Here is a 12641-nt window from a genome sequence, read left to right on the forward strand (position 1 = left end):
TCATTAATACTAAATTTCTAATTAATTTCGTATTAATAAGATTAAAAAAATTAACTAGAATAAATAAATTCTTAAAGTAAAACGAAACAAAACATATGTAGTTTCAAAGGTTTTCATTTATTTGATTAGCTTATACTATGTTTTAATATTTAAACTTTGAGAAAATCTTGCAAAAATTGTCAAATGTTCTATGTGAACTCAGAAAACCCAGTGTTTTTTGTGATATTAATTCTCAAGTTCATAGAGAAAGTCGTCTCTCATCCTACTTGAAAATTGACAGTACCGTGTAATAAATGGCAGTTGTCACCAAGCCATAAAATCTTCAAAAAAAGTGGCAGTTGTCAAATTTTAAAATATATTAATTCGCGCAATATCTTGTATTGAATACCTAATGCTTATTTCTTATTTCCAGATCCAAATTACTTTACTTATATATATTATCAACATTTACAGTAAAGCGAGGTTTATAAAAAAGGAGTGAAAACATAATTAATTATGTCCAAGGTATGTTGTTGGGAACAAAACTGCGTATAAAAAATCATAGTGACACCTAAATTCTGAAAAGCTTAATTTTAATTAATAACGCAACTTGAAATAATTGTTGTGTTATACAACTTAGTAATTTTGATAACCAGAAATTGCACTTAATTTACTGTTTCAGAGCATTCGTTCATATTTTACTGTAATAAAAAAACAAACAACAAAAATCGCACATGATGATAGTGATATAATACCAGAATCTCCTGAGATTCGGGTAAAGAAGGTAAGTACCAATATTATCAACTCTTTATTTGTTGTCACCTAACCTGACTATATTTTGTATAATTTTACCATGACGTACGTAGAATATTACAAAAATTAATAATTATATTTATCTTAATATAGATATGTTTTGTCTCATGTATTTCCGATCATATTAATAACAATAATATAATTATAATTACTTTGTTATGTATGTTTTGTTTGTACTATTTGTTCATAGGCAATAGTATCAGGATAGAAAATTATTACTTAAATTGAAATGATGATATAGAAATAATTAATTCTTAATTATTTACTAATTATTAATATAACTTCAATAATAAAACCCTTTACTGTTTTAGAAAAAACAAACAAAGAAAAGACGTATAGAAGATTCAGATGAAGAAATATTTTCCCCAAAAGTAAAAAAAGTAGACATAGGACAAAAATCAGCACAAAAAAGTCCAAAACTCAAAGAAGTTACAATTACTGACTTATTTGGTAGTGAAAAGATAAAAAAAACTGAGTCTTTAGTTGTTAAAAATAAAAGTGAAAAACAAACTGAAATTGGTATACATTCTGATGAAGAATTTGAGCAAAGTCTATTAGAATTAGATACTATTGACAATATATCACCAGAGCAAGTAAAATCTTATAAAAAGGACCAGGGAAAATGTATTGTAGAAGAGGAACCAAAAAGCAATAAAGAAGTGCCAAAAGTTAAAATTAGCCCACCACAACTTAGTTCAACTAAAGATGATACATCAAAATCAAGTAAGAAACCCAAGAAACATCATCAAACTGAATCTGAATTGAAAGAAAAACATTATAAAATAACAAACAATGACAATGACAAGAAGAATTCAAAAAATCAAAACAACAATGATAAAATAATAGAAATTGAAGATGATGAAAAAGGCCATAAATTTAACAATTGTTCTGTTGAAGAAAAACCTCATGCTATAAATAAATCAAAGATGAGAAAGAGAGATTTGAGTGAATTTTTAGAAGATGATGATCATGATACAAGCTTTAAAAAGAAAAAACATGATGACAGCCTTAATGAGTCTGGTTAGTGCCATTTCCTGTTTATTTATTGTTTGAAATTATCTACAAACCTAATCCTAATGGCACTTGGCAAACCTTCTTAAATGCCTTGACTAATTCCTACTACTATAAATAACTATTATTTATAATAATTATTACTAATACTACACTAATACTAACTTAGATTCTACAAAATGTGCATTAAGTTCTTATTAACAAAACTTTGTACATATTGCATTCCAGCACTTAGTGACCAAGAAAGACATGAAAGAAAAAGGCTATCAGCGTCTCTATATCAAAAATACCTAAATAGAACAGGGCCCAAAAACTTGGGTGCTAAGGAAATTCCAGAAGTAATTTTTATTTATTTATTGTTTAAAAAGAAATATTTAGATATCAGATAGAATCATTGAATATATTTTTTTGCACACTATATAACTGCATAACAAATTAAAAAATGTGTAATTTTACTCCGTTAATTGTATGGCTAATTAAGCTAGTTGGCTGCAACATATACATATGTATTACACTTAAACCTGGGCTCTGATAAATAACATGTATATACATAATTGTCTTGTTTGCTATTGTAATAATTTTAGGGTGCACCAGGCTGTTTAAAGGATTGTGCATTTTTGCTGACTGGAGTTTTAGATTCCTTTGAGCGTGAAGAAATCTTAGAAGCTATCACAAAGTATGGTGGTTCAGTCAAATCTGGAGTTAGTAAGAAGGTAAGACCATTTATTAATTTAGAATAAAATAATTGTTAAATACTTGCATATTTTACAAAAAATATTTTAAGTGAGTTTAGATTTGTTATGTTTTCCATCTGCCTTGGTCAATCTGATACGAACAAAGTTGTGACTGTTGTGTATACTAACAATATGTATACAAAAATGTGTTTGCTCCAATTGTATTAGGGGGTAGAAATTAAGTTTCATTACCTTAAGTGATAAGGAGTCGTCAGAAAGTAATTTAATGATTGAATATTCTAGGTAACGCATGTTCTAGCTGGTGAAGACGCGGGCCCAGCAAAAACTGCTAAAGCAGAAACATTAGGCATCAAAATTATTAATGAAGATCAATTTCTCAATATGATCACTGAGCTATCAAAGAAAAACAAAAATAAAAAATCAAACACTAATGATAAACCGCACGTAAAAATCGAAAATAGTGATAAGAATAAATCACCAAATGATGAAAAATCTAAAAAAAATGAAAAGACAACTAAAGATAAATCAAAATTATCATTGAATGATAAAGTCAAAAAGGAAGGATCAGTATCTCCAAAAGCAACCATAACTTTAAAGAATAACAAATCAGTGTCCCTGAAGAACCCTATTAAAAAAGAGAGATCTGTCTCCCCAAAAGCAAAAATTAAGAAAGAAATATTGGACTCTCCAAAAAAAGATTTTTATGGAAAAATAAATAAGAAGAAAAGTGAAGAAGAAGTAGAGCAGATTGACAATGGTATATTTATTATTTTAACATAAATAGTCCTGACAATAAAGTTCCATGCATGTGTGCATTAATCAGAAAGCAAATCTGTTCGGTACAGGTTTAAATTATCATTGTTTACGTTTTTTGAAACCTCACCTATTCCTGTTTAAGAATATCAAACATATCTTTGTTCATAATTTTTACAGTTATCGAGGCTTAGTCAAAACTGGGTCTTAAATGCAACTATTTGATTCGAACCAACAGGAAAACGTCCCACCAAGCCAGGTGGTATAGTATAAGTTTACCTAGAACATGCTGCAGCTAAATTTATTTTTGACTACTTGATATGTTATGTTGTTATGTCATTTACATAACACGAAAACATTTAGTGTCATTTGTAGGTTTATTTGAGTAATAAAATTCTATGAAATTAATGGATTACAAAATTTTAGTTGACAATTCATCAAAAGATGCATCTCTAATGTGGGTTGACAAATACAAGCCGCAGAGTATAAAGCAAATTATTGGGCAACATGGTGAAGCAAGTAATGTTAAAAAGTAAGAAATTTGTATGTATGTACAACCTTGGTTTTAAATAATTATTGTGTAACTGTAACTAAATGACTGACATGTCTGTTAAATATGTTTACTATTTTTTTTACAGATTAATCAACTGGTTAACCAAGTGGTATGTGAATAGAAAAGCTAAGTTGCCTAAACCAAATCCATGGGCCAAGAATGATGATGGTGGATATTATAAAGCAGCTCTTTTATCAGGACCTCCCGGCGTTGGTAAGATTTTCCACATACCACCAATTTCTACATAAATAGGAAATCATACAATTTTTATCCACTTACTTACTTCTAACTACTCTTGTAAACTTGGTCATAGTACAATCAAATAGGTCCACTTGCATAGAAAAAATATTTATTATGATTCATTCTTCATCTGCATTAAATTATGTAATTTTTTTATTAAGCTTGTGGTCCTGTTTTGATTATAGAAAGCAATTTATAGAAATACACACAGGATACAAAATAATAAATAAACAATTATTCAATAGACCCTTTCTAGTTTAAGATTTGTTAAGTGATCTTTTTATGGGGAAGTATGTGGTCTGGATTTAACACATGCTGGTTGTCTCGATATCTTTCATCGTAATAAGAAGAGCATGTGCTTACATTGACATACAAATAATAATATGGGGATATGCTCAACCATTATCTTTATGTTTTGGTTCCTATAATCTATCGCGCGAGCGTGTCCTATAGTTTAAAGAATTTGATTAAAACGAAACTTGAAATGCCACCCGATATTGTGTATTTTCAAAATAATATTTGTGTAGTAATAATTTCATACAAATTTTCATTCAATAAATTATCCTTTTCATTGTCTGCATATGTTTTAATTACTTTGTTTTGTTCCGTTATTTATGCCTAAGTTATTGTATATTTTATTTATTTATTAACCCTTCGTTACATTACAATATAAAAAAAATTGAACATAATTAAATTAAAAGGAGGGCAACTGGCGGCCTTCTCGCTTTCGAGCGATCTCTTCCAGGCAACCACTATTTTATGTTGTTTTGCACTTCCTGCGGTCACCTTATTAATTCTTTTCCTCACAGTGGTTGCCTGGAAAAGATTGTTCGAAATCGACAAGGCCGCCAGTTGCCCTCCTATTGTTAATTATTTTTATTGTACTGTATTTCTGGCAACGAAGTGTAAATAAATAAACTAATATTCCTAATTATATGTTTTTTTAATTAGTAGAACGTAAATTAATTCAAAATCAAATAGTTCTATAGAACTTACTGGAATTGACTAAACTGGTACTTCATTACTATATATTAATGATGATTTAGTATTAATATTAAATATAACGTGTGGTTTGCAGGCAAAACAACGACTGTGGGCCTAGTGTGCAAGGAATTAGGCTTTGATACGGTAGAGTTTAACGCATCGGATACTCGCAGTAAGAATCTTATAAAGGAACAAATCTCAGAACTAATATCTACTAAATCTCTGTCTGGTTATGCTAAAGGTAATAGTTGCTGGTGTAAATGTTTTTTTCCCGTTGGTCTAGGAACATTTCTTATTCTGGAGTTATGTTGAAAAACCGCAATAGGTGTAACGAGTATTGTTAGCGGTATTTGATCTAGTACTTAGGGTAGGAAATTAAACACTTCAATGATGACTTAATTCACTATAATTCACTTCACTGATTTTACGTAAACTGGATAACTACGAACTCGTACAAAGGAAAAATCCCGTGCGCATGTGTCACAACCTCTTTTATAATCAGAACTCCCTCCTCCGACTCGACCATGCCACTTCGGGAGATGGTCGAGTCAATTCGAAACAATTCGTAAACAACCGAACGAGTCAAATGAATAACTATGACACATGCGCACTTGTAGCAAGATTCTTAAGAATATGTTTCAAAAAAATGTTTAGAATTTAATTAAACAAATATTAGAAGCTAACAGTATGATAATGTATTTCTTTGAATTTTTCCGTATACAATAAATCATATTTTTCAGGGGTGACTGGTAAACAAGCGGTTACAAAGAAACATGTTCTAGTTATGGACGAAGTGGACGGAATGGCTGGCAATGAGGATAGAGGTAAATTGTCTCTGATTTACACTTTCAAGTAAATCTTCTATAACATATAAACTGATTTTTTTTTACAGAACTCAATATGTAGTTAATAATAGCCATTGAAAAGTTGCTGCACCATACCCTGATGATAGAACCTGTAGGCATTGCTTATCACGAATATAATAAAATTTTAATATAAATAAATTAGAAGTTAAGGATCCAAAATTGTTGCTTAAATTATCTCGTGTCAGAGTGTGTGTAGTACTCAGAAACGGCTCAACACATTTTAAATTTCTCTTATATATATGTATTAATAATTTTCGTAATATATATTTCATAATCCTGGGTAAAATAAGCACGGGCCGACCTGAGGTGAAACTAGGTTTTTTTTTTCAGGTGGTCTCCAAGAATTAATTTCCCTAATAAAGTCATCTTCAGTGCCCGTAATTTGCATGTGTAATGACAGGAACAGTGAAAAAATGCGGTCTTTAGTAAATTATTGCTATGACCTTCGATTCAGCCGGCCGCGAGTTGACCAGATTAAGGTATGAATTAATTTATTATTTTCAATCGAATTCGATTTTCTTTTTTTTTAACAATTAGTGTCATTCACCATTTTAGGCTTTGTTTTATTCGCAAACGGCTGGCCTTTGATTTGATCTCAAAATTTTAAATAAATCTACCCCATTACGTTACCAGACTTCAACTTTAATAAAGAAGTTTTCTATTATAAAGAGGAAATTTTAAGTTTGATATTGTAATTAATAAAGTTATAAGCCGATTTCAATTTTTTTAACCAAACAAATTTCAGGGACAGGCCGCTTTTACTCTCTTAGTTTTTATAAATAAAGAAGTTATAAGCTTTCACGTTAAATACCTCTTAATATTAACCAATATTTGCTCTTTATTCATAATGTTTTCGAAAATTATATTATATTATTAAAATATATTTTAGGCAGCAATGCTGACGATATGCTTCAAAGAAGGTGTTAAAGTCCCAGGGGATGTTCTATCTCAGCTGATAAGTGCAGCGGGACAGGATATCCGGCAGACCCTGCACTTACTGTCAGTTTGGACGGCTGATCCCACTCTCACGGAGCGTGATAAACTCCAGAAGGAGGTTCAGAGAGTCAAAAAAGATATCAAAATGGTTTGTTATAAATAACTAACTAACACCTCAATACCAACAATAACACAAATCAGAAGAAAAAACAGCTGTTTTTATCAGTACTTACCCTAAAATACTGATAATTTTCTATATATATGTTTTTTTAACTTGTTGTTTTCGTGTTAGAAGGATGTTAAAGGCATAAACACCAATCATATAGTCAGTTGTTATCAGCTCGTTCATTTTAAAATGTGTATACAGGGTCCATGGGATGCGATTCGTAAAGTTTTTTCAGCAGAGGAACACAAGACCATGAGTATTATCGATCGAAGCGATCTGTTCTTTACGGACTACAGCCTCGCACCACTATTTGTCCACGAAAACTACCCGCAAGTTGTGCCCCATTGCCCTAAGTATGTATTAAATTAGTATTAGTTTAGTTAAATATTTATTTGTCGTTGGTAATCATGATCGAAAATTAAAATAGATAATAATTTATACAGTAGATGTATCTAGACACTTTATTAAAATAGAGGATGATAGCTCGTCATTGTCTAGAGAAATAGGTATCCTAAAAAATGTAATTAGACCAGGAAGACTAGGCGATAACAAAAGTTAATTATCTATATAATATACACAAATAAAAATTAACCAAGTCTTTTTATTTTAGGCATGAAGTATTGGATCGGATGAGCAAAGCAGTGGACAGTCTTAGTCTTGGTGACTTAGTTGACTCTAGGATTAGATCTAATCAAGCTTGGAGTCTTCTTCCACTCCAGGTATAAATTTATTAATCTTACTGATTCATTTATTTTCTAAAATAAAAAATACACTGATTCTGAAACTCTCACAGTTAATTTTGTATAAGCAGTTATATTATGTCTATTACAAAAATGGTCAACAGACATTATTTGCCAATGAAAACCAATGAATGGTATATGTTGCTAAAAATATTACAGGTTCATATTATATTATATACCGTTACCGGGTAATATTATATACCGTTGATCAATTAAATTATTTGTTTTGTTTATAGGCCATGTATAGTTCAGTTATTCCTGGACAACAACTATCAGGTCATGTAGGTGGACAGATACAGTTCCCGAGCTGGCTTGGGAAAAATTCACGAGCAAATAAAATGTCCCGCCTAGCGCAGACCATACACGCTCACACAAGACTCAGGTGAGATTGTTGAAATTGCTTAATATTTAAAAAAAATCTAAGTAACAATGTACAAGGACTTGAAAATTATATTGTAATATAGTTATATATATAGAAAAAAATATAAATGTTTTATTCTGTAATTATAAAAACTTTTCTTTACAGTACATCAGGATCAAAATCATCAATATTTCTTGACTATTCGTCACATCTTCGCGACGCCATACTGAACCCACTGATTAAAGACAAAAATGAGGGTATTTCAAAATCTCTTCAAGTGCTTGAAGAATACCACCTACTACGGGATGACCTGGAGTCACTCACTGAACTGTCACTGTGGCCAGGGCAAAGGAACCCCAGCATTCTTATAGATGCCAAAGTTGGTCTTTCTATTTGCATTTTATTTTTAGTTATCTGTGACTAGGACAATTTCAACCAAAGCAATGCCTATCATATTTATAAAATGTGGAAAATGATTGTACCATGTTTACATGGTAACTTTATGCCTTAATAATAAACTTTTTACTATGGCTCTGAGATATAGTTATTGTTTAGACTATAGCTCACTTAAAAAAAGAATGATAAGTAGTTTTAGTTAAAACATGTTAATACATAATTTCAACTACATGATTTTTAAAGGTCAAAGCTGCCATGACACGGACATACAATAAGCAAGCAAGTGCATTGCCCTATGCACCTGGTACTATAAAGAAGGCAAAACATCTTGAAACTGATGAAAATGGTTTGGAAATGGATGCTGAAGATGATCTAGAAAATGATAGTGATCCTGAAAATGATTTACTTATTAAGGTATGACAAATAGTTTTAAATGCCACAAGCGTTAATTTTAGAAGTAGAACCTTATTCATACTTAAAATTAACTGTTAAAATACATTTATTGAGATAAGAAAATTATAACTATTTAAGAATATGTCATATCAAACTTCAAGGAGGCACACACCTATAAATTTTACAAATAAGTTGTATTGGCGCAACAGATCATTGCTGCATGATATTCATTGTGTATTTGCATACCTTTAAAATATTATAGTACCAATTGCAAACTTAATATTTAGTTTAGTAAAACTATAGAGTATAAACTAATTATTTTTACAGAAAAAGAAAATGAAAGATTTAGAAAAAGCTTCCAGCAGCAAAGAGAAACCACAATCAAGTAAAGGCAGAGGAAAGAAAACAAAATGATGTTAAAAATACAATTTATCTATGATTAAATATTAAGCATGACTATCTTAAAACATTGTCTGTTTATTTTGTTATATTACCTTTTTTTATACTTTTGTGCAATGTATGCATTCCAACTACTTACTAATGTGGCTATCATCAAATTTGGTGACATTTTGAATGAGTGATTTTATACTCAACAATGAAACTAATCTGGATGGAATTACAAATAAATATAAACGGTTTTGATTATTATAAGCCTGAAATTTTAAAACAGGACTATGAACAATTAAAAAAGCCGAATAATATAGTAGTATTAATTTTATTGTACATTACATAATTGCAACTATTTATCAACGGATTCACTTAATAAAACCTATTCTTTTCTAATCTTTGCTACTCTGGGGTCATCGGGTCTCATAACTACGTACATTTTCTTGTACCTTTTATTATCTCCATCTCTTTTATAGTAATTGTAACAACCAACGGTACCCAGGCCTATTCCCACCAATGCCAGGACACTGCTTGCGTATATTTCTGGTATTTCGTCGTATCCTTGTCTGATTAACTGAGCTAGAGTCTTTCTTGATGCTTGCGCTGCCATTGTTCTAAAATATGTAGCCGCGCACTTACAAAAAAATAATAGGATAAGGAGAAAGATCTGAAGTCTTAATAACCATAGTTTTTATTTTTGGGATATTGACTTAAGTGTTCAGATTCCGTAGTCAGTATGACAACTGACAAAAGTGGTTCTATGGTCTAAAATTTATTTTTGTTAAATATAATATTTGACGTGCATTAAGAGCGGGCCTAAAGTAAGCAAAATGTATGTTTTTTTTATAAATATTATTGCAATAGTTTTAACTTAATGCCAGTTTCAAATAAAAAAAATTATGATTACACCCGCGTGTCTTCCTCCCCCCGCTTTAGTTACAAACGCAATCACCGTGCATCTTATACATTGCATAGTACAAACTCAAGGGCATTTTGAATTGTGCAATTGTATGTATGCAATACAATTAGGTATAATATTAATCTGGTTTACTTAAAGAGTAGCCCCATACTAAAGGGAGTATATGGAAACTACTCCCCTGGACCCAAGTGTATCTATTTGTAATTGTCAGAGCCGAACAAATAAATAATAAATATTATAAAAACTTCAAGCTATTTTTTAATAGTATGTTTATAATCTCTATAAATACTAAACCGATTCTAAAAAATATTTTGATAATGATGACACTGTCTGTGTTATGTTTTATATGCTACCAAAATTTATAAGAACGATTTTTTTCGTGTAAGTATTATTTTTAACTATTGATAGTATTAGTTGATTTGTTTTATCTATGTATTGACACCTAACAGTGGCAAATAAAAGTATTTATTTATTTATTACAGAAATACATACATTATCCTTACAGACTATGTCAATACGATAATGTCGAGAAACATTAAATAATTAAAATATAATAAAATACGTTTATAATATTAAACACATAATTTACACCATATCGCTACTGTGAATTCACTCTGCGAACATATAAATGTATCGATAGTGTCGGAGACAGAATTCAGTAGTCGCAACGTCCTGGATAACGGGGATCTGTGCCAAAGAGTAGATTAATAAACCTCGGGAAAGAGAGCCCTCTTACAGACTTTACGAGAAACACATGTACACTAGTGCACCAAGCGTTTTTGGGGTAAACTACTTTTAGCGGGAACGGTTTGAATTTATTAGAGATCTTATAAATTTAAAGAGAGAAGTTACTTTGGCGAGTTTCACCATCTAATTTTAACGATATCGATATTTGTCTGTTGTTCCTATTTTAACAAAAATAGCCAGCAACACGAAGTTATCGTTAAAGTTAGATGTTGCAACTCGCATAAGTAACTTTTTGATTCACCTAGCAGAAAGCCAATACGCCTGTATTCTCTACCTACGTTGAACCTCATTTTTTTCAAAATAAAACACTATTTAACACGAGACGTTTGTTCAAAACTCTCAGCTTTTGTTATATTCCTGTTTCTCCATATTTATGGTATATTGCCTATCGCGGTTCTTGTGATGCCCATACGTCGTTTACCCTTATCGATGCATTCGCCATTGCTTGAAATCTGAGCCCCAAGATAAATTTTAAGGTTGGACCACGTTGCCTTTCGCGATGTCACTTGAGGGGAATTACTTCTTCATAAAGCCATCTTAAAAGATACACAAAATGTTTTGGTGTGCCCGTATATAGAAGGATCTTCCACATCACCGGCCATCTCACCGAGTTGAATGTTTTGGAGAAATCAACAAAGCAAATTAACATGGGCTTATTAAATTCTCGTGGCTTCTCCATGATCTGGCGTAAAATGAAGAATATCTTCCCTAGTGCCTTTCCCCTTCACAAAACCAGCTTGTTCCGGAATGCTATAAAGGTAGGAATTGTGGTCTCACCTGCAGCAGCCTTGGATGTAAGCAGATAGCTGATTGAGCTCTCTTATGTCTGCTTCTGCGGTTTTCTTAAGGCGCCTCTCTTCTATAATCGCAAGGGTACTGTGCGTCATCCAGCGCGTCATTGCGCGTTTCGGGATCTCGGACTAGACTCCGTTACTGCATTTTGGATGAGTTGTTTAGCCTTATTCTATAGTGTGTCTGGTGTGGCTTCGTTGTGGTTCATGAAGTTTCCCACACATTTGCTGTACTGAGCAGAGTTTTCGCCTATTTTTGAGTCGAAATCATCAATTATTATAATTAACTCTATATCGAGGATTTTCGCAATTATTGCTTGAAAATCTTGGTAAAAACTTTCCAATACGAGGGGTAGAGCTACATTGGTGGGGCAGACAGGCAGTATTAGATTCAAGTTTACAGGTGACGCTTTGAGCTTCATAGATATAATGCGGTCGCTAACTGCCTTATACCATATTACACTGTTATTGTGATGCTTTGGAATAAGAATTGCTACTCCGTTTTGTCTCCTGTCATGTGGAAAAGTAAAAAGCATGCGCATCATGGGTACAGTAATGCCTGTTGTTTCTCCAGTGCGTTTCTGTTAGACCGCAAATGGATAAACCACATCTGGTGACTTCCCTCTCCACAAGATTACGTTTACCGGGTTTTAGAAACCTGCGAACATTCCAAGTGCCTATCATCTGGATTTTTCTTAACTTGATGGAGTTTCCAGTAGCATTATTTGATGTGTTGTCACGTGACACGAAACGGAAATTAATATATACCATATTAATTTACAGGGCACACGTCGTATGGTTTTTTTTGTAAAATGTCGAGTTTAATAATTATGATGAAGATAATAAACATGTAAATTAAAAAAGGAAAAGTAATTATATACTGTGTTGAAGTTATTTTCCTTGGAGACTGA

At 31.5% G+C, this 12641-nt stretch overlaps 2 protein-coding genes across 2 annotated transcripts; one reads left to right on the forward strand and one right to left on the reverse strand.

Moving 5' to 3' along the window:
• The first annotated feature begins 326 nt into the window (after window positions 1–326).
• Window positions 327–9348, forward strand: LOC123708281 (replication factor C subunit 1). The gene is made up of 18 exons (XM_045658937.1): window positions 327–504; window positions 662–763; window positions 1104–1812; window positions 2032–2141; window positions 2388–2516; window positions 2781–3255; window positions 3678–3783; window positions 3890–4017; window positions 5123–5269; window positions 5769–5852; window positions 6225–6373; window positions 6784–6978; window positions 7198–7349; window positions 7607–7715; window positions 7973–8118; window positions 8263–8476; window positions 8737–8907; window positions 9214–9348. Exons 1-18 carry the CDS (start codon window positions 496–498, stop codon window positions 9298–9300), a joined length of 3222 nt encoding a protein of 1073 aa, XP_045514893.1. The 5' UTR covers window positions 327–495; the 3' UTR covers window positions 9301–9348.
• A 234-nt stretch (window positions 9349–9582) lies between these two features.
• Window positions 9583–10005, reverse strand: LOC123708284. Its single transcript, XM_045658941.1, has one exon. The coding sequence runs from the start codon at window positions 9881–9883 to the stop codon at window positions 9656–9658; it is 228 nt and encodes a 75-aa protein (XP_045514897.1). The 5' UTR covers window positions 9884–10005; the 3' UTR covers window positions 9583–9655.
• Window positions 10006–12641: the final 2636 nt, after the last annotated feature.

The sequence above is a fragment of the Pieris brassicae genome, chromosome 4 (assembly GCF_905147105.1).
Source record: "Pieris brassicae chromosome 4, ilPieBrab1.1, whole genome shotgun sequence".
NCBI lineage: Eukaryota > Metazoa > Arthropoda > Insecta > Lepidoptera > Pieridae > Pieris > Pieris brassicae.

What these genes read in the sequence shown, in the direction of transcription:
- LOC123708281 (XM_045658937.1), top strand. An exon ending in GGAGTCTTCTTCCACTCCAG is followed by an intron (nt 7,716 to 7,972) that starts GTATAAATTTAT and finishes TTTTGTTTATAG; the next exon opens with GCCATGTATAGTTCAGTTAT. An exon ending in CACGCTCACACAAGACTCAG is followed by an intron (nt 8,119 to 8,262) that starts GTGAGATTGTTG and finishes TTTTCTTTACAG; the next exon opens with TACATCAGGATCAAAATCAT.
- LOC123708284 (XM_045658941.1), bottom strand. Translation starts at nt 9,883, where the DNA reads ATGGCAGCGCAAGCATCAAGAAAGACTCTAGCTCAGTTAATCAGACAA.